Genomic DNA, 22,435 nt, shown 5'->3' on the forward strand with positions numbered 1-22,435 from the left:
ATGGTTTAGTGTTAATAATTACTCTAATAAATAAACTGCTGAATCTGCCCATTGTCAAAAGTGACCAGAGCTCTCACTTAGACCAGTCGCCCCAACTTTGCTGCCTAACTGCTGCTCATCTTTGTAGTCAAGTTGATGCAGAAATGTAGGTGTATTTTTTTTTTTGTAGATGACAAGACTTTAAAAAAAGCTTTACTTGAAGAAAAGTTGCAGGTAAACCCAAAGCAGGTTTCCTCTAAGGAATCATATCAAGTCAAGTTTTAGAGTGTTTTTAGGTACAAGTGGAGCAATGGCAGACAAGGTGACCATCAGCAATCCAGCAGACATCTCCATCATTGTTGGATATTTCATTGTGGTGATAAGTGTTGGCGTCTGGGTAAGTGTGCCTTAGAGAATTCCTGATTATTCTGATCATCTTTGATGTTTACGCACTTTTCCATGTTCCAGTCCATGTTTCGGACCAATCGTGGGACAGTTGGGGGATATTTCTTGGCCGGTCGTACCATGACCTGGTGGCCGGTGAGTTCAGTAGATACACAATAAATGTACACTTTAAACTGTTATTGGCTTAATATCTTCACTGTATTCATCAGCCAGTAATAGGCGCTGCACAGAAATACCAAAGTTTGAAGTAATTTTAAAACAATTGTGCTATACTTTGCGGTTTATCCAAAGGCGGTGTATAAATAGCCAATACATAAAAACGATACTATCGTTATTGGATTTTTAAATATTGAATCTGCATAGAATCTTTTTGCAGTATCTTAAAACATGATCAGTATATCAAATAATAATCCCCCATAAATGTGAGTGATTGTGAATGAGCACACACTCCTGCATTGAAAAATGCTAAATTTCTGAATATGAGGCTTCAACCGAACATCATCAGTTCTGAAATTGAAAATGCGCCACAAACTATTTGCATTTTGACCTGAAAACATTTGTATGTCTGAATGTGTCCATTTTTCTTTTCCTGTTGCATTCTCTCTCATTCAGTTGTATTTTTTGGCCTGAAGGTTGTGCAAAAAGGTGAGATTAATGAAGTGGCTCTCTTTCTCTGGCTAGAGCACCATGGAAACTTCTGCTCATCACAAACTGATCTGGAGCAGGTTATGTTCTGAGTTTCTAAGCTCCATGTTTTCACTGATTATTTTATTCAAAGTAAGCTCTAAGTGTTATACAGATACTCTGTTGAAGGAATAGGTTTTATACAGAACTGTGCAAAAGTCTTGAGCCACGTTTCTGGATATTTTTCTTCCAAGTCACCAGTTTTTAACATTACCTTAAGAAATTGTTTTTCAAGTTTTCTGAAGGTCTTTAAAAGTTTTTTAAATATACTGGCCGTTCCCCCCCCCCCCCCCCCCCCCCCCCCCCCCGCTCATTTTCAGTACAGTCCTACTAAAATATGAATCTATGAAGCATAAAAAAGACGCTTTACTCAAGAGAGGAACCACTTTTGTATATTTAGGCATTTTGTTACTAGCAGCCTGTCATAAAGCACACCGTTTGTTTGCATTTCTTTAACCTTCTTTGTATTTTGCACAACTCTGTTGCTTCCCATATGGAAAAGATATATATAAATCTTATAAAGTTTGTATCTGTCTTGTGTGAAACTTGTATGAAAAGCATATAAGAGTGAAAACAGATATAAGAGCCCTTGAAAAATTATATAATGAAACTTGTATGTTTTGGATACTTACTAAAACAATGTATGAAAGTAATGAGAAAGTGGCCACTTTCATGAGTAAATCATGTAAGCCTTATATGATTTACTTAATCACATATAAGTTTTTACTATTTCTTTTCCATATGGGTTGTGAAGCTCGCACACAAGAATTTCACTCACATGTGCTGTACCAATGTACCTGCACATGTGATGTGACAATAAAAGTGATTTGATTTGATTTGATTTGACCTATCAGAGACGTACAGTATATCTCTGAACAGTGAGTGTCTACACTCATCTGCAAGGCATGATGGAGGCACTGTCGTGGTTTGGAGCTGGCTTTCTGTGAGTGGTTTTAGGGAATTATTAACACGAATAATATCGTCAGAGTTTAAACCAACATCCAAAACCATTTGGAAAATAACTGATTGACAACAGCTTTGTTTTTCAGAATGACAATGATCACAAACACACTGCCAGTATAGTAAAAGCATACCTGGATAGAAACTCTGTTTTTAGCTTATATATTGTTTCTATGTTTGCATGTTTTTCCATTTTCTTAGCAAATATATAAAGAAATAAAGGGTATCTCAAAACTTTAGCACAGTACTGTATATATAACTGCTGAGTCACATCCTAGTAACAACACCAAATGAAGCACAGTTATTACGTTACAGTACTGAGGAACCTGTAATGTTTAAACATATGAAGTTTAAAGTTTAACACCTCTAATGATCTCATAGAAATAAACAGCAGTGAAGAGAATATTTATTGGTTTTGCTGTTTCACTTGTAACAATCACAAATTCACATTGAAATAGTTTCTCTTGTCTTACTTGCAGTGTCAGTGTTGCGTTTTACTGTTACGTTTTCTGCGTGCTTCATAGATCTCTTTCGCCTTTTCCTGTGATAGTGCCTCTGACTGGAGTAACCAGTCCATTTTGTGCGGAGGAAGAGTCGAGTAATGCATCAAGTGTATGTACAGATCCCGAAGCAGAAGTCCCGGGCATCAAAATTCATTTGATTGCATTAATTAGTATATGTTTTTTATGTAGTGCCAGATCTCAAATTTTCTCTCTCTCCCTCTCAACACCTTCGTGGCAAAAATGACCAAATATTCAATAATTTTCGTGATTTTAAGCCTTTGAAATGCCAGTTTAATTAATTTAATGATCAGTTATTTATTAAAAGCTCCTGTAATTTTGCTGGATCGGCATCTCGTGTGGTTTTTGCAGGTTGGTGCGTCTCTGTTTGCCAGCAACATCGGCAGTGGTCACTTTGTTGGTTTGGCAGGCACCGGGGCGGCTGGCGGCATCGCCGTTGGAGGGTTTGAGTGGAGTGTAACAGTCACCTTATTTGCCTACATTAGACACACTGTAAATGACAACAAGTGACTGGAAGAAGGTCTAAATATGTCGCGTGTTTTTGTGTGTTGTTCGTTTTTATGTGCCAGGCTCTGTTTATCGTGCTGCTGCTCGGCTGGCTGTTTGTACCTGTCTACCTCACAGCCGGGGTAAGAAGTTCAGCCTGTGCTGTATTTCAGGCATCATAAAGTGTAGCCATTCACTGGTGTGATGAGATGTTGTGCTGTGGCAGGTGATCACGATGCCTCAGTACCTGAAGAAGAGGTTTGGTGGGACCAGAATCAGCCTCTACCTGTCAGTTATCTCACTGTTACTGTACATTTTGACTAAGATCTCAGTAAGTGATCCCATTAGTGCACACGTGTTTTAAAAAACTGTCCCTATTGTGTGTATTTCTCTCTTCATTCAATCTCTGTCTCTCTCCAGGTGGATATGTTTTCAGGAGCAGTGTTTATCCAGCAGGCGTTAGGATGGAATATCTACGTGGCTGTCATCGCCCTTCTGTTAATAACAGCTTTGTACACTGTTACAGGTATGGTAGGATCTATACCAGGGGTGGGGGAACTCCAGGCCTCAAGGGCCGCTGTCCTGCAGGTTTTAGATGCGTCCTTGATCCAACACAGCTGATTTAAATGGCTAAATTACCTCCTCAACAAGTCTTGAAGTTCTCCAGAGGCCTGGTAATGAACTAATCATTTGATTCAGGTGTGTTGACCCAGGGTGATATCCAAAAAGTGCAGGACACCTGCCTTGAGGCCTGGAGTTCCCCACCCCTGATCTATACAGTACATGAAATAAGTATTTGATCCCCTACAACCCAGCCAGAATTATGGCTTCTAGAGATTTGGCTGTCCATCACCATATGGACAGCCTAGACCAAAGACAGACAAGACCAAAGAGTTGTAAAAGGATGTCAGGGATAGATCACGAGAAAGGAGGTGGATCAACACTGTAACGGGGAAAATTCTAATTTTTTCTTACATTTAGATTTAGGTGCTTAGGATTTCACTGTAGAGGTTTGTATAGCCTTTTCTTGGTCTGGTCATGCTGGAAGATGTTGCAGGCAGCAGAATGTTTTCCATGGCATCTCCAGACTCTGTCACATGTGCTCAATGTGAACCTGCTTTCATCTTTGAAGAGCACAGGGCGCCAGTGGTGAAGCTGCCAATCTTGGTGTTCTCTGGCAAATGCCAAACGACTTGCACGATGTTGGGTTCTAAGCACAACCCCCACCTGTGGTCGTTGGACCCTGATGCTACCCTCATGGAGTCATTTCTGACCGTTTGAGCAAATGCACATTTCTGGCCTGCTGGAGGTGATTTTGCAGAGGTCTGGGAATGCTCCTCCTGTTCCTCCTTGACAAAGGTGGAGATAGCGGTCCTGCTCCTGGTTTGTTGCCCTCCTCCATGTCTCCTGATGTACTGGCCTGTCTCCTGGTAGCACTTCCATGCTCTGGACACTACGCTGACAGACACAGCAAACCTTCTTGCCACAGCTCGCATTGATGTGCCATCCTGGATGACCTGTACTACCTGAGCCACTTGTGTGGGTTGTAGACTCCATCTCATGCTACCACTAGAGATAAATCACCGCCAGCATTCAAAAGTGACCAAAACATCAGCCAGAAAGCATAGGTACTGTGAAGTGGTCTGTGGTCACCACCTTTATTGGGGATGTCTTGCTAATTGCCTATAATTTCCAACTGTTGTCTGTACTTTTGCATAACAGCATGTGGAACTGATTGTCAATCAGTGTTGCTTCCTAAGTGGACATTTTGATTTCACAGAAGTGTAACTGACTTGGAGTTACATAATGTTGTTTAAATGTTCCCTTTATTTTATTTTATTTTTTGAGCAGTGTAGCTTGACCACAGCTGACCTTGTTGTAGACTTTTTTAATAGAAAATTCCACAACAACACAAAACTCTATGGTAGGAGCTTGTTAATAATCTGAAGGCAGCTGGGACCACAGTCACTAAAAATACCATCAGTAACACTACTCTTTGGCATCAACTCAACCCACCATATTTGTAGGAAGAGAAATGCTGAGTATGACCCAAAGAAAACCATCCTCACAGTCAAGCATAGAGGGGGAAACATCAATGCTTGGGGACTGTTTTTCTGCTAAGGGTACAAGATGACTTCAGTCCATTGAAAGGTAGTGACTTTGCATATCTCCAGACCTCAATCCTGTAGAAAATCCGCATCACTGCAGCCACAGCACCAATCTGTCTGTCGATCTCCGGCTCCCTTCTCCCATCACTCGTGAACAAGACCCCGAGATACTCAAACTCCTCCACTTGGGGCAGGGTCTCGTCCCTGACCCAGAGTGGGCACCTCACCCTTTTCCGGCTGAGGACCATTTCCTCAGATTTGGAGGTGCCAATTCTCATTCCCACCACTTCACACTCGGCTGCGCACCGTTCCAAGGCAAGCTGTAGGCCATCACCTGATGAAGCCAACAGGACCACATCATCTGCGAAAAGCAGAGATGAGATCCTGAGACCACCAAAGTGAAAGCCCTCCGCCACTTGGCTACACCTAGAAATTCTGTCCATAAAAATTATGAACAGAATCAGTGACAAAGGGGAGCCCTGGCAGAGCCCATCACCCACCAGGAACGAGTCCGACTTATTGCCAGCAATGCGAACCAAGCTCTTGCAACGGTCGTATAAGGACTGAATGGCCCGTAGCAATGGGCCTCCCGGAGCACCCCCCACAGGACCCCCCGAGGGACACGGTCGAATGCCTTCTCCAAGTCCACACAACACATGTAGACTGGTTGGGCAAACTCCCATGCGCCCTCGAGTATCCTTGAGAGGATAAAGAGCTAGTCCAGTGTTCCGCGACCAGGACGAAAACCGCGAATCACTACCTTATCTTGGTGGAGGGGTTTGTGTGTTCCAGGGTTCCCAGGGGCTATGTTGTCTGGGGGCTTTTGCCCCCTGGTAGGGTCTCCCATGGCAAATTGGTCCTGGGTGAGGGACCAGACAATGAGCGATTCAGAAGACCCGTATGAAAAGACTATCGAGGGAGCAGGGTTACCGGGGCCCCACCCTGGAGCCAGGCCCAGGGAGGGTGCCCGAGGGCGAGTGTCTGGTGGCCGGGCCTTAGTCCATGGGGTCCAGCCGGGCACAGCCCGAAAAAGGGATGTGGGCCCATCTTCCTGCAGGTCCACCACCCGCAGGAGGCACTGTAGGGGTTGGGTGCAATGTGAGTCGGACGGCGGCCAGGAGCGGAGGCCCTGGCGGACCGATCCCCGGCTACCAAGACAAGACAAATATTTTTTTCACTCAAAAACATGCGAATCAATTTTTAACATTTATTTAATTTTTTAAATCTATTTTGAGTTGATATTCTGTCTCTCTCCATTAAAATGAAACTACCATAAAAATTAGAGACCATTCATTTCTTTACAAGTTAGCAAACTTCCAAATTTAGCAGGGGATGAAATAGTTATTTATTTAAGGTCTACTCCACTAACTTTACACATGTGAAACCATATAACTATTACGTTGCTATAGTGATATCACCAGGGAGACCTTGGATGTGGGAACTTGTAGTTTGTAGGATAAGCTCTGGCTTACAGAGTTTAAAAGATGAGTGCAACCACAGCGCAGAGAGAGTTTAATGAAAGGTCTTTTGCAGAATGCAATGATACTAAAATTCGCCCCATTAGACTAAAAAAATAATATCAGGGTCCTATATTCTGATTTCTTGACAACTTTACGTTGACAAAATATTGCAGAGATTTTTTCCATATCAGTGTAGTTCAGTGTGTGTGTGTGTGTGTGTGTGTGTGTGTGTGTGTGTGTGTGTGTGCGTGTGCGTGTGTGTCTTACCAGGTGGGCTGGCTGCGCTGATGTACACCGACACAGTTCAGACTTTTGTCATCATTGCTGGGGCCTTTGTCCTTACCGGCTTCTGTGAGTCCAATCTTTGCAGCACGACACAACACGCGGGTCACACCTGGGTCCCCAGCAGTTTCACAACAACAGGAAAGACGTTAACCAGGGTCTGCAATCATTGACTTCATTACAGTAGAGGTGTACAGTTTGCTGACAGTGCAGACATGCAACCCCACCACACCTTTTGCTGACTCTACAACCATTCTTTACTAAAACGTCTTGAAATCACAGTCTAGTACTGGTGTAGAATATTAACTAATCCTCTGAGCAGTTAGTGCTGCTTCAGCAGCTGACTCATGTCTTCAGTTAGGATATCAGTTTGACACAACAAGAGAGTTCTGGACTATTGAACAGTAAAAACACAACACGCTTACACACACAAGCAAGAGTCCTGTTTGAGATTTTGGGAAATTGAGTGTGTTTTAAGCATCATCAGCCTTAGAGGGAGGGGTCCTAGCACAAATTATCCTCATGCTTTCTCCTTCTCACCTCTAGCATTTGCTAAAGTCGGGGGCTACAGCGCTCTGCTTAATAAATACAGCTCCGCCACGCCGCTTAATTTCACCTCCCTGGAACCCCACCGCTACAACATCTCCCCCCACTGCTACACCCCCAGAGCGGACGCCTTCAACCTGCTGAGAGACCCAGCTGCAGGGGACCTGCCCTGGCCCGGGGTGCTGATTGGGATTCCAATAGGGGGCATCTGGTACTGGTGTACAGATCAGGTGACTTTTATATCAGTGGAAGCACTTTGGTTTGGGGAGCCAGGGAGTTCAGCCAGTTTCTAACAGCTTCAACTACCATAAAAGGTGAAATACAGCAACATATGTTGTCAGAGTTACAACTTTAAATGGCACGCTTTACCAGTATTAGTAATTTAGTTCTTAAAAATCAATAGTTAAAGACAAACTTTGTAGCCTTTCTCTCAACTTCTCTGTTTATGCAGTCAGCGGACACTACCGCTGACTCAGAGAGGCTTACTGCAGCTCACAGAAGAACCTACTTTGGGCAGCTCTTTTATTCACAGTCTTATTCCCTTCCTGGCATTACCCCAAAGGGATTCATGTCTCCACCCAGAATCTTTCGCTTGTTAGTCGAATGTGTAAATCGCTACACTGTGGAGCCAGCTGCAGCGCACATACACTGCTGTAACTGTCTTTACGATACACTGAAGTCAAGCTGATAACCTGGTACAAGGGCGTCTGTCCTCAAGGAGGAGGAGGAGGAGGAACCAATGGAGTGCAACAATACAGAAAAATAGTCTAGCTGGTGAAGGATGAAAGAAAAACACATTAGCAAACCAGTATTTCATTTGCCCCCCAGTAAAGCATCCTCACATGCTGTGTTACACTAATAAGGCCCATAAGATGCAGAATTACTGCATTAACAGTTGCTACTTTAAAGCAAATGTCTGAACCTTTAGGCACATATCGTTAGTCTGTGTCTTTCTCCAGGTGATTGTACAGCGGTGCCTCGCAGCTCGCAGCATCACAGACGTGAAGGCCGGCTGCATCATGTGCGGCTACCTCAAACTGCTGCCCATGTTCCTCATGGTGTTCCCCGGCATGATCAGCAGGATTCTCTACCCAGGTCTGTGGGCTACACTAGTAGTGGCAGGTGCACACTGCATCCTTATGAACCTGCCTGGCTCTTTTGAGACCGAATCGTCAAAAGTGACTCATCTCAAATCCAAGACCATAATTCCATTAAGCTTTTTGAACTCTCGCTTGTAAGCTTGACTTGCTGTAGGCAGGTGATGTGTCTGAACGTTGTGTGTGTGTGTTTTTATAGATGAGGTTGGCTGTGTGGTCCCTGAACTCTGCAAGAACATTTGTGGGACTGAGGTGGGCTGCTCCAATATAGCTTATCCTAAACTGGTGATATCAATAATGCCGGATGGTAAGGACACAATTATTGGCTACATTTAAAAAAAAAAAAAAAAGATGGTTATTTTTGCCTTACATGACCCCTGCTCTGCTTCCTGTCACGCTTTTGTCCAGGTTTGCGCGGTCTGATGCTGGCTGTGATGCTGGCTGCTCTCATGTCCTCTTTGGCCTCCATCTTTAACAGCAGCAGCACTTTGTTCACCATGGACATCTGGACCCGTATCAGACCACAGGCCACTGAGCGTGAGCTCATCGTCGTAGGCAGGTACAGTGCAGCATGCTTTCTGTAACACTCAATGTTACAGAAAACCAGCATAACCAAAGAGAGGTCCTTTTCTTGGACTCTGCTTGAGTAACCCTGCATTAGCCACAGTTAACATAATCGTATTTATCTTATACTGGATGGCCCTTGTGTTCATCACCCTAACCCTAGCTCCGTGTAGGCTAACTTGCTACTGATTGGCAGCCCCTCGTAAATTGAAGGTTTGGAGCCAGAGCAGCGTCCCTGAGAGGATCGTTTTAAGAATATCTGCTCTTACTTTGCTCGTCAAAATGAACTTGGAGTAGAGAAATAACCAAAAAGAACTTGTTGCACACACACTGACCTTATTATTTGAAACTATGGCCATGTTTATTATTATTAACCTTTATTTTACCAGGAAAAGTCCCATTGAGATTAAAAACCTCTTTTTCAAGGGAGTCCTGGCCAAGAGGTGACAACATGTTTAATATGAACATCTAACACTGTAATAATGCGCATGTCAGAAACTTTTGTTAAATAACAAGTAGTAGAGTTTTAAAGAATTACACTTTGCTGAAGACGTCATACGAGAAGTTCTTCATTTCCTTTCCTAGGAAAGTAATATAAACAGCAGAGGTTTATAAAACTGAACTGATATGGACTGATTTACCAAACTCTCATATTTTCTCTGGTCTTTAGAGTCTGGGTTCTGTGTATTGTAGCTGTCAGTATCTGCTGGATCCCGGTGGTGCAGGCGGCACAGAGCGGTCAGCTGTTTGATTACATCCAGTCCGTCTCCAGCTATCTGGCTCCCCCTATCGCCGCCGTCTTCCTCCTGGCTGTGTTTGTTAAGAGGGTCAATGAAACGGTGAGACATCGTCTGCCAACATTACAGCGATGAAACACCAGGTGTAGTCACAGTTATATGACATAACACTCATCTTCCTCCACTTGCAGGGTGCCTTCTGGGGCCTGATTTGTGGTCTGCTGATGGGTTTGTGTCGGATGTTGCTTGAGTTCTGGTTTGGTACCGGCAGCTGTATTTTCCCCTCCAGCTGCCCTTACCTGGTGTGTGGGATCCATTACCTCCACTTTGCCATTATCCTCTTCTTCTGTACCTCAGCGCTTGTGTTGCTGGTCAGTTGCTGCAGCGAGCCAATAGATGACCAGCATGTAAGTGATTTACACAGCACTGATTCACTGAGGGCCAAAATAAGGCCTTATTTATCAAATGCTTATGACAAAAACATGCCTTCCAGCTTCATCGTCTGGTGTTCAGCCTTCGTCATTCCAAAGAGGAGAGAAAAGATCTGGACTGGGAGCAAGAGGAAAAAGGGAGGAGGGCCAGGAGAGAGGCCAGCAGGAGGATGAGGGAGAATAAAAGCGATGCAGGTAAGAAACAAAGTGAAATCGCAGTGATGGAGAAAAGCAGAAGAAACACTCACTAAAGCAGCTTACAAACTATTTCTCCCTTTCAGTGGCTGAAGAGGAAGAGCAGTCTGGGATCTGCCAACTTATCAAACGGTTCTTTGGCCAGGGTGGCAGTTCCTCCCCGACCAATGACGAAGAAGAACCTGAGGAACCGGTGCAGATGCCCGACATCAGTGAGGACCCAGTGTGGAAGAACACAGTGGACGTCAACGCTCTCATCATGATGGCTGTAGCAGTTTTCATGTGGGGATACTATGCATGACAGAGTCCTTATGTTGCTTAATGAAGGTGGATTTTTAAATGTCTAGAAATAAATACAAGTGTTGCCATCTGTTGGCAAACTCTGGTCACTGCACTTAAGCTATTTTCTTTATTTTGAAGTAGTTCAAAGTAGGTGCACGTGCAAATATACAACCATGCTGCATTCTGACACAGCATGGTCCTTCTCTACTTTTGTCCAGTTTTAAAAAGCATATGTAATGCACAGTCTGAAAAATGCTTTATCAGGTTAAAATGCCATTACTGTATACGGTTACATCGTGATTCAATCACAGGTCGATCTCGAAAGGTGTGAAGATTGAATTCTAATAGAAGTTAACTCAATAAAGCCTAAAGATTTTTCTAACCTCTAAAACCGTCTCAAAAAAAAAAAAAAAAAAAAAAAAAGAAAATCAGTGGAAAGTTTGGAGTTGCTTTATACCACCCAACAACATGTGTGCTCATACTGTGCCCATCTTCATTCCCGTTTTTCCGTTAAAAGCAGTTTCAAGGGAAGGAAAAAGGTGGTTTGTATTGTGTCCAATAATCGAGTCGGCTCTAATATTACTCCATACATAGGCAGGGACACAGATTGACTTGTAATCGTAACTTGGCTGTTGAGACACCACACAAACCAGGTAGTGATTCCGATTTCCAGTTTTAATCATCACTTCTGTTTTTATTTAAGCAGATATTTCCCATGAGCATTGTACACATCTGGAACCCACAGAGGTCTCCCATAACTATCCAACCACCTTCCCATCTCCATGCAGAGTTTCAGCATCATTCATCACATCAGTTCTTTAATGTCCAGTCTGTCAGCTTGTGGGGAGGGGGGAGGGGGGGGGGGGGGTCTGGGAGTGTAAAAGCAAGAGAGAGAAAGGCGGAGGCTTTTTGTTTCCCCTCCCTAAGAATGGAGAGTCAGAGCAGTCACCAGGCACTGTTCATCTTACACTCCCACTCTAAGAGTTTTGGGTGGATCCAGAAGAGCTGAATGAAGTCTGTTGAGCATCTGAAATCTAGCCACTTACAGGGTCCTGTGCGACTCCCAATACTCTTGATCATCTGTGAGGTATCTGATGCCTCAGTCTCCTGCAGGGTGGGTAAGAGGTAGGGGGGCTTTTAAGGCTGGAAGCTGGTGTAGAGAGTTTCTGCGGCGTGTGGTAGTTGGTTTAACCCACTTCAAAGCATGAATGACAGCTTTGGCAAACACTGCCCTCTGCCAGATCGGAGGACGGAGGGGGTGGAAGAAAGGAAGAGAGCTAGGGGTTAAAACAAACATAGAATACTTAAAAATAAATCTTTGCAGGTTGAGTAGGGTGACAGACTGGTACAGGGAGAACTCAGTCCTCAAAATAAAAGCAAATACAACAGCAAACAATCTGACACTGACACACACACGCACACACACACACCCAAAAAACAGCAAAAGAAAACAAAAAAATAAAAACAAAAAAACGGCAAACAACCAAGTCAATCAAACCATACAAAAGTGACATCAGGCCTTTCCAAAGTGACATCAAGTTTCTCCCCCCCCCCCCCAATTCAATCCCCCTGAACTTAATCAGGTTCATCTCCCATGATTCTCTGTAAACCAGAAAGTTCTCAGTGGCTCCTCTTTATGGCTGGTCAGCAAGGTTAGGGGGTCCAATCTGAAACTATGACACGGCCCCAAAATCTCAGTCTCAGCCAGTGTGCAGAGACTGTGCCTGTAATTAACCAATGGCTATTTCAGAATTAACATCAGTGACACAGGCAATGATTTCAGCAGCATTATCAGGGGACTGATCGACGTGTACAACATTACAGCACATTCAGAAAATAGAAATGCATGGTGCAGGACAGGTACAAATGGCAACCTTGTACAACGGAAAAGAAAAAAAATCAAGTTTGCTTTATACAATCACATTTCTATATTAATGCTGAACATTCCACCACTGAAAAGTTTTACATCTGTTGGACTCGGTACAGCTCATTCCTTGAAGCACCATTGTACAGCAAACATGGAAGTTTGTGATACGACACAGAAACATAGAACAAGTTCTGGGAATAATAATAATAATAATAATAATAATAATAAGCAGGCTCTAGGGCATTACATTTTTATGCGTCACTTTATGAATGCTAATCTCAATCAAATACACTGCAAAGTTTTCACATGTATTACCTAACAACCATGTGCAGAGTTAGACAAGAACCCGAATGATTAAGAGGCAGAAAAAGGGTTGAATAACAGCAGCAGTAGGGGACCCAACCCTGGTATGGAAACTTTTCAAAGTGACCACTCTGGAGCACAGTGGGGGAGAGAGGGATTCTGGAGGGCTTCAAAAAACAAAAACAAACAAGGCAAGGAGAGTGACACACCTCTCTTCCTTCTTTACCACTGAAACACCTCCTACTGAGGGCAGGTATGAGGAAGGAGTGCTGCAGCAAAGAAAAACAAAACAGTCCTGGAGTGCTGATCCTCTCTGTTCCTGTTTGTCCTCTGATCAGATGAGAGTGGGAAAGAAGGAGGTGCACAGAATGAGATGAGAGTTGGTATATGTGAGGTGTGCCCTTTCTTCTCTACCTAGCTTCCTCCCTTCTGTCTTCCCGCTTGGTGCGGATGGGTTGAGAGCCATCAGCAGGCTGCTGGACCCAGTTGTTATCATGGAGTCCAACACGGCAGCCTGGCGTGTCCTTATCTGTACGCCGGCAGCACATCCAGTAGGAACGTCCATAAGGCAGGTCATGGTGGTAAGGTTTGGGGTGCCAACGGCACAAAGAAACATCCCCACGCTCATATTGTCGCTTACACTGCTTGCAGGGGTCATCTCTATAGAGAGGGTCTTGATTCCACCGTGAATCCACAGCCCGCACCCCATATGTCTCAATCAATACCTTGAAGTAGTGGCAGGTGCACTTGAGGGCTGCCAGCGAGCGCGTTGGCAGGTAGCTGAAGATGTTGACCATGATGTGGTCAGGGAGCAGTAGCATGTACTGTCGAGGTTCAAGGAGTCGCTGAATCTGAAAGCGGATCTCCAGGAAGTCATGGGAAACATGACGGTAGAGGCGACACAGTGAAGGGTCTGAACAGTCTTCTCCAACGCTAGGAGAGTCTGGTCGGGTCGCCCGCTCCCCTGAGCCCACTGCCACCCCTGCCCCAGGACTGTTGTTGTTGGCGCAGTCCAAAGAGCACATTCCTGACCCACTGACAGGGCCCGTTCCTTTTACATCCTCCTCCTCAGCCCGAGGGGGCTGAAGGAAAAAGAGCTGTCCAGGAGGGGGATCGTCACATGAGGGATCAGTAGAGTTTCCAACACCCCCACTGCCCCCTCCCCCATTAGGCATAGCAAAACATACAGTCTCCTCCTGCACATTCTCTGTACTGTCCTTGCCATAAAACACACACTGATCCACAGCACCTGTCACCACCACCTCCACATGGAAACCAGTCACTCGCTCCCTTCCTACACCTACAGCCTTCTTCTCCCCAGAAGAGAGCTCCTGGGTTGGGTCTGGGCTGCCACAGGCCGGCCTGTCAGGGTGATGGAGGTCTCCATCTGGTTTCGGGGTAGCAGTTGTGGCAGCAAGCAGCAGACTACTAGGGTCTCTTGATGAGGGACTGACAAGCTGGTATAGGTCACAGGTAATTTTCTCTTTGGCCCTGGCTGCTGCCTGATTACTCCCACCACCACAGCTCATAAACATACAGCGGGACCTGCCAGCTGGCTCCAGTTGAGACCGTGGGTCCAGATTTGACACTCTGAAAGCTATCCTAACCTCACCATGACTGTGGCTGGGGGGTGGAGGAGGTGTTACCGTACCAGACTCACCTCCTCTCCTACACTCCCTTCCCCTGTCTTGATTACAGGACTCTATTCCAGAACCAGGGCCCAGATGAAGCTGATTCTCCAGGTTCTGGGACTCAAAGTGCGCAATGGCCTGGGCAACCCTGAATGACTCCTGCTGCTGCTCCTCAAGCTGCTGGTCTGTCTGGATGGGAGACGACGACTTCTGGACCTCTTTGGAGGGTTGACCACTGGAACTGTCTGACACAAAAACCATAGGAGAGGGGTCTGACACTGTGCCCCGCAGGAGAGTGTGCTGGTGGTGGGTAAGGCCCGGGCTCTGTGTGGTAATAGAGGGCTGGTGGTGTTGGTTACCATGAACACCCACAATCCCTTGAAGGGCCATGGCAGTCCTCTGCTCAACCAAGGCAACCATCTCTGCGACTGAAAGCAGGTCCGTTTCATTCACCCCTCCCAGCTGTGGTTCATCAGGGCTGGGAGGTGTAAGGGAGGGGTCATTGCTGAGAAGTGACTCTGAAGCTTGGGAGCGTGTTGGAGGGTCATAGGATGAACATCGCCTCCGCCTTTTGGCTTTACTGCAGTCAGTCGCCCAGTTACCTTTGACCTGTTTTAAAAAAAAAAAAAAAAAAAAAAATGCATTTAGGTCTTTGTCTCAATTCTAACTAAAATATCTTACAAAAACAATTATATAACTACAAAATAAATAAATACAATACTTCTTTACGGTTTCACCTCCTTACCTTCATTGCACTGGGTCTAGGCTGTCCAGCTCCACTGAACTGGTGCGCAACAAAGAAGGCAATCTTCTCCTTGGTATTACCTGGCTTAATAACATACCAGGTGTCTAACAAAACACGGCCATCTTCCATCTGGGACCCAGAGGAGGGTGGTGTAGGAGGGGCTGAAGGGGGTTGAGTGGCTTGGTTCTGTGTGAGGGAGCTGGAGTCAAGCTCAGGTTCAGGTGGAGTGTTCTCTGAACCCACACCCTCCTCTTCTCCATTCTGCTCCTGCACCCCCACTATCATCCCTACATCTTCATTTCTGGCACCTGAAGAGGGCTCAGACTTGCAGAGGGAGGGGGACCCTGCCACACCACCACTACCTCCACCACTCCCCCCTGAGCCTGGATTCCTAGCTTTGTTCTGGGAGTAGGTGCCAAAGGGGCGTGGGCACCACAGCCGGATGTGGGAGAAGGTGTCTCGGTCCATCAGGATGCGGACCACCGTGGCATATCGGCATCTACACTGGCCAGCAAACACCCGGAGCTCTCATTGTCGGCTCCCTGTCCTAGAGCCAACCTGATGGGCGCTGGGCATACAACCTACAACGACAGGATAGAGGGAAAAGGAAGTAGAAGAGGAAAGAAGAAGAGAAAAAGTTAAACTGCAGTTCGCCAGTGTTCATCAGTGCTGAGATCAAGTCAGATAATCAATGGCCAACTAGGGCTGTCCTCAACAGCTGCTGTGACGTATTCACAGAGTTCACATTCAGCGCCGCTAAAGGGGTGAGAACAGAACAATCATCCTACTGCTGTTGGACTAATCACAACTGGTCTGCCTCCTACTCTGGCCAAACCTGATTAAGCGGTTACATTTGCTACTGTGCACCAAGATCATCTCACTTGCTTTGGAGCCTCTAAAATCGAATTAAAGGGATTCCATTTCAGGTTTGGGGTCTGTGGCCTGCAGATGAAAGGGATGAAAGACAGAACACAAAAGAGCCAAATGGACGCTCCTCTCTCTCCCCCGCTCCCTCTGCATCTCCAGGCTTCAAAGAGGACTTAATAGAAGGCAAAACAGGGAGGAGCATGCAGGCATATGATGGATCTATTTTTAGCAAACAGCAGAGAAGGCGGGTTAGTAGTGAAACTGTTGTAGTCCTTTTCCCTGTCCTCACCCTTTTCTCCCTGCCAAGAAGCGTATGCTGCAGGCTAAGAGGGAAAGCCTTTAGTCCACCCAGCATGCTTTGCATCAGCAGCTATGCCAGCTGTATGGACTGCCAGGAACGTGCCGGCACACTTAAAGAACAAGTGGCAACAGAGCAACATGTTCGGCACACTGCTAACCTGAAAGTGTCCATGACATCTGAGAACAGCTTGAATAATTACACCTCATCTGTCAGTCGTAAGCAATATGTTTAAACTGTTAAAGCAGACCTGAATGTAACCACAGAAATACAGATGTAAAAACTGACCACCCACCCCAGCTTAAATGTAGTTTGAATCATGTTTGATTCGTTCATGGCAATATTTTGTTAAAAACGACTGTCAGACTATGTTGACGGGGACATCCTGACCCCTATATAAATAATGTGAAGACTCTAAAGATTAGTCGACTAATCTAATAGTTAACATGTCGTTTGAAGCTTTGTAAGATCCCAAAAGACGCAAGAATAAGTAGGATTGAAGAGTAATAACGATATATAAGAGCAGACGCATGCTGGTGCAATAAGCTGTACGTTTTACGCCCAATGGACGCAGGATCTGATTAGTCGACTAATCGCAAAAATAATCGGTGACTAGTTGACTATCAAAATAATCGTTTGTGACAGCCCTACACTGCATGAGAAGTTTTTACAGCCATGGCAAGATGAGACAACAGCAGTAACAACTGCTCGCTGTGTTGAACACCATGTTGACATGTCTAGTTGTCATACTATAAATGATATCAACAACTGAGCCCTCTCTTGCTTCTTGTGTGGCGTGTCTGCTCAGATCTCGCTCCAGTGAGGTTTTCACAAAAAGCAGTTTTGTTTATCTGTAATTAACTTTCTGTGTTTAACTTTTGATTGACTGCTACAGTACCCGTTTGGTGCTGAAGTTCATCTATGTCATACACTGTTCTCCTGAGGTTGCATCCACCCTTTTTCATTCAGTTATGATTAATGTTTCTTGCGATTTCCTCCACCCATTCTTAGAAAGGGTGACAGGGGACATTATTCTACTACAGGCCATAATAAATATTCCCAGATAGAACAAGTTGGCACTGTGCAAAAGCTGGTGATCATCTATGTATTGTAATCCCAACTGCTAAGGAGAAATGGCCATGTAAGTTCATACAGGGTGTGTTTTAATGGATCACATAAACTAGAGTGGTTGGCAGTTCTCGAACCTACCTTGCCTGATAACACAGCTAATTGAAGACCTGTTTACTGTATGACTGTTTTTTACCAAACCCTGCTTTCCATTTTCGTTGGTTGTGCCTCTCGTCTGACACACTGGATGGGTGGTGCTTTGTACATTTGGACTAATGGAATAGCTCAGAGAGGTGCAAAAACCAAACACCACCCACACAGTGTGGTGAACCAATTCAAACGCTTCCTCTATAATCACACAGCAACAACACGGCTAAGAGCTGAGATTATACTGTTGTGAGGAATATAAAAAAAAAAAGAAAAAAGAAAAAGAAGCTAGCGAGCCCTTTTTCCTGCCTCGCTCCACGACCCCTTACAGATGTCTATTGAACGCTTTTATTCTCGGCCTCCTTTTTATCCATTTCTCTCTCCCTATTCTCACTGCAAGCAATCCATCTTTCATACCTTACTGGATGGCATAACAAGAGGGGTCAGAAGAGAGAATGCCTGCCCACAGCAGCAATCTATTATGAAGTCTCTCACACGCAACACATCAGCCACTTTAAACTGCAGACCAGACTTTATAGCACCTACATTCCTGTAAATATAAAAATGGCAAATAAAAAATAAAAATCTAAAAACATTTTTTAAATACAAAAAACCCCACACACAACCAACAAAAACAAAAAACAGTCACATTTTTATTTTTGTATTTTCCTTGTACTTTCCTACCTATAAGGAAACTAACAAAAAACAGAATTAAAAGAAGGTTGGAGAAAACCCTCTTTCTCTATTCGTGGATGTGTTGGCACTGGCAAAGAACAAAACTGCTCAGTTCTATGAAAATCTGGCAAGCAGTGGGACTCAGCCAGGTTGCTCCTCTGGGTTTTAGCAAGTCTATTCTTTTACTTCCTGCTCTCTGTATTCACTCACTGTATTCTCCGTTTCCATAAAGCTTAACAGGCAGCTCCACTGATATTGCATAACTCCTCGCATCTGTTGTCAGATGACTGACTAATAGTACATCAGAACACGAATGCAACCAGACAGCCCAGGTGAACAGCAATTTCCAGTCTGTGTATGCTAAATAAGTATACATTTAAATGACAACGCATTAGTTGTTTGACCAGTTTAACTCTTCCTTTAAGGAGACATCATAGAGATATGAAGGTGATTCATTTCGTTATGACGGTGATTTAGTCAATTATGAAACTCTGAAGTTAACCTGTCATCTTAACTATTCCAGGGGTGTAACAATTGTGACACAAACTGCAAATGACACACTGAATCGTATTTCAACATCCTCAAATGATCATGCCCCATGATTATTGCCCTTCTGAGTCTACATTTGTGTTATTAAGCCACATTACAGTGCACTGCAGTACAATGCAGAACACTCATAAAAATTTATTCACAACTCAACTATGAGTATGCACAAAGAAAAGAACTTACACATTTATTCTGTTATGCTGTGGATCAAGATGTAAAAATGTATAAATCTCAAATGTTATTGGCTGTGCTATACACCTATTTTTAGCTTTAAAAGTAGTCTTTTTGCCACACTACTAATGAGAGGCAAAAGCACATCAGTTTATACAAGAAAAGCACACCAATATATACTGCTGCAGCTATTTATAGCACTCACTACAAGCCATCCTCAATAATTATCACCACCACAAGAATAAGAAGCAGCAGCAGCAGCTGTCTAATAAACCTAAATTCACAATATGTTATTTGTAATATTTGTAATGAACTTTGTGAATAGCAAGTTGTATGTTGGTTTATTTAGCCATGTTTGTAAAAACTAACAGTGATAAATATGATGATTAAAAATTCATCTTAAAATCAGTTTGCTCAAAATAAACAAACAAACAAACAAACAAACGTATATGCGTGGACTTGTGTATACTTGAGGTCTGCACATAAAGAGCATGTGTGAGAGAAGGTGTACTCCTGTTTTGTTTTTATACAAAGCTAGACAAAGCTGGAGATTAATTTCTCTTTCAGTTATAATATTTTGTACTAGACTGACCAGCAATTGAAAGTTATTCCCTATTCATTAGAGCCAGTTGCTGCGAATAAAAGCTTGGGTTTACGCATCCTGTAACAAACTAATCCCTCCAAACCTGTCCCAACAAATGTAGCGACTGATACCACCAATTTATTTAACTGTGCGTTTACATACACAAACTGCCAAATAAACAAAAAAGAATAAAAACAACAATAATGACTTAGCGCATGTAGAAAGTACACACCGAACTCCACAGCCTAGATGCAAACACCACGTATGACATGGACAATATGAGCTACTGCCCCATCTCATGCAATGATGGTGCTACTGAAGCCTACTGAAGAAATGTCAACTACACAACTGCAAAAGCAAATGTTTTACACAATATAGCTCCACACAACACATATAAAAAGGTATTTATTTGCTCGCAAAATCCTGCTGTTAGAACAAATTTGCAGGTTTGACCTTTTACATCAAAACTCCATTTCTGCTGGAGGGACTCATTTCCCTATACAAATGAAGAGCAGTTTCACTCTCACCAGGTGAGCACAGTTCTGAACACACAGTGTACTACATCCCTGTAAACTCTAATTTAAGGTTTAACGAGGCGGATTAGCAGATGCTGAACCAAAGCATTTAACTTAAGATGGTGTTGCTGTTTTTCCCTTTAAGACTGTCAGCTCCTGGTCTAATGCCATCTTTGCAAAGAAGTCAGCCTGAATAACACTGAGTGAGAGTAACTCAAACTCCTTCCAACCACCCTCTAGCTCTCCCGCTCTCTTTTTCACAGCATTTCAGCCAGACGAATGATGGGACCCAAGCATGCCAAAAAGCCTTAGCTCAATCTCCCTCCCTGCATGAAGACAATGCAACAGACGAGCAGCCAGCAGGCCAGCTTTGCTGCAAACTGTCAACACAACAATAGGGCAGAGCGCACTGCTCCAGCAGTCTGCCCAGGAACATTACGTGAGAGCAGGCTTTCTGTCTGGACACCTGGGGAGTGTGGCTGAGTAGACTGCAGGACTCACTGCGTCTGTGTGTGTCTGCACGTTTGTGCTGAAACATCACAAATTAGACTGTGATGCAAGTTTTGATTCAATCACAAAGGCCACTGTGTCAACAGTGTTATCCAACTGAACATCTGAAAGGAGGAGGGCAAATCAAACACTCGCAAACAAAATCACATCAAACTGAACTCCGTGTAAGATTGACTTTTTAAAATAGAGTATTATGCTACAGTCACAAAAACAGATTTCCTTTAGACTTCTTCATATGGGCTTATAAACAAACAACATTATACGAAAGAGAAGTTTATTTTATTTTCTATCGCAGTGCATACATCTAGATATTTGTGCCACGGAGTATTTAGTCTTCGCTCTCGGAGGCCTGCAGGTTATCCTTACCTTTCCTAGTTGTGTTTAAGGTAACCAAACAACTCCGAAAACTAGCTGAAATACTGCCAACCTCTCCACACTCTCAACCAACAAGTGTGGCATCACAAAACACCATCCAGAAACAAATACTCTTATTTGTTGTTGTTATTATTGTAATCATTTGATGCTCGTTATCATCTCAATGTCTTTGGGAATCCAGTAGCTGGCTGAGAAAGTAGCAAACAGTTAGCTTACACAGCGGCATAGTAACGTAAAAATTCCCATCACCTTATTGGCCAAGTTTCCAACACTTTAATAATTAACATAACCTAACGTCGAGGGTAACCTAAAAAATCTTCTACAGACTTGAATACTTCATATAGATTATTAATGAGTAGTCGCACATAGCAAACAGGTCGGTTAGTAGCTACCAAGGTTGCTAGCTGAATAGCACAACTTACCTGCATAATAACATGACAGCGCTTGCTAGCAAGCTACGATTTTTTTTAAAAAAGACCCTGAGCGTTGTATTTTGGCAGCTGGCTTACCTCAGTGGTTTTAACTGAAGCAGACAACCTTCTTAACCAACAGGCTGTCGATGACAAGTGTCTCCTCGCTGAATTTCGCTCCAACCAGTCTGTCTGGTCAAATGCAGGTGACACGAGTTAACTATCCGTGTCCACGTAGCTAAGCTAGCTCACTCACAGGCTAACGTCGTCATTAGCCAGCAGCTACTTTCTATTTATCAACCTTGTCTTAGTAGTGGCAGCCAACGAGGATGGCGTGCTTGTCAGCTCTCTGGACACAGTCTAGCTGACTGTAGGCCTTGTTAGGAATATCAACAGCCGCTCGACCACTATCTATTTAGAAGTGACACAAGCTTTTACGGTATGTTCTCGGGGATACCAAAATAATCAGTGTCAAAACGGCGAGATGAGGAAGGCCATCTTGTTGACAAGCAGCTGCATAAGACCCGCAGCCAATAGCGATGCAGAGTCGGTGGTGTGCCCATATATGGCGTATGCACAGCTCCCTCCCTCTGCCGCCCCCTGCACCCCCCCCGCTCCATCCACGCTCTCTACACTGGACCACACTGTAAAAACGCAACATCAAAAGGTCACTGTGTCAAAGACAGGTGGGAAAATCCATATAGGCACATTTCCACTCATTCCACACCAGCGTGAAGTTCACCGTGACGAGCACTCTGCACCTTTTCTATACTTTCTGTGACTTAATATGTCCAAATCAGCATTTTTAATTTTTTGGCTAGGTAATCATTTGCATATTGTCATATCTTCTACAATTTGTTTGTATTTGTTTTTTTAAATTTCCATTGTGGAAGTCCTCCTGCTGTTATCCGACACATCTCATTGTTCACAATCATGTTCCACAAGCTGAAATCAACAATGTTGTGCCAAATTGACTGATTTGTTTCC

At 44.0% G+C, this 22,435-nt stretch overlaps 2 protein-coding genes across 2 annotated transcripts; one reads left to right on the forward strand and one right to left on the reverse strand.

Moving 5' to 3' along the window:
• The first annotated feature begins 72 nt into the window (after positions 1 to 72).
• On the forward strand, positions 73 to 10,843 carry slc5a2 (solute carrier family 5 member 2). Its single transcript, XM_085245087.1, has 15 exons — positions 73 to 376; positions 448 to 519; positions 2,901 to 3,005; positions 3,119 to 3,178; positions 3,262 to 3,366; positions 3,456 to 3,561; positions 6,874 to 6,954; positions 7,432 to 7,661; positions 8,391 to 8,526; positions 8,728 to 8,835; positions 8,937 to 9,087; positions 9,763 to 9,931; positions 10,021 to 10,236; positions 10,323 to 10,455; positions 10,542 to 10,843. Exons 1-15 carry the CDS (start codon positions 290 to 292, stop codon positions 10,754 to 10,756), a joined length of 1,974 nt encoding a protein of 657 aa, XP_085101213.1. The 5' UTR covers positions 73 to 289; the 3' UTR covers positions 10,757 to 10,843.
• Positions 10,844 to 11,403: 560 nt separating this feature from the next.
• On the reverse strand, positions 11,404 to 21,983 carry fbxo46 (F-box protein 46). Its single transcript, XM_085245086.1, has 3 exons — positions 21,548 to 21,983; positions 15,284 to 15,864; positions 11,404 to 15,147 (listed from the first exon to the last, which is right to left on the reverse strand). Exons 2-3 carry the CDS (start codon positions 15,749 to 15,751, stop codon positions 13,318 to 13,320), a joined length of 2,298 nt encoding a protein of 765 aa, XP_085101212.1. The 5' UTR covers positions 15,752 to 15,864; positions 21,548 to 21,983; the 3' UTR covers positions 11,404 to 13,317.
• Positions 21,984 to 22,435: the final 452 nt, after the last annotated feature.

Source organism: Mchenga conophoros, linkage group LG14 (genome assembly GCF_057382185.1).
Source record: "Mchenga conophoros isolate Kocher_MC1m ecotype Shallow Benthic linkage group LG14, M_conophoros_male_GT1.1, whole genome shotgun sequence".
NCBI classification, from domain to species: Eukaryota; Metazoa; Chordata; class Actinopteri; order Cichliformes; family Cichlidae; genus Mchenga; species Mchenga conophoros.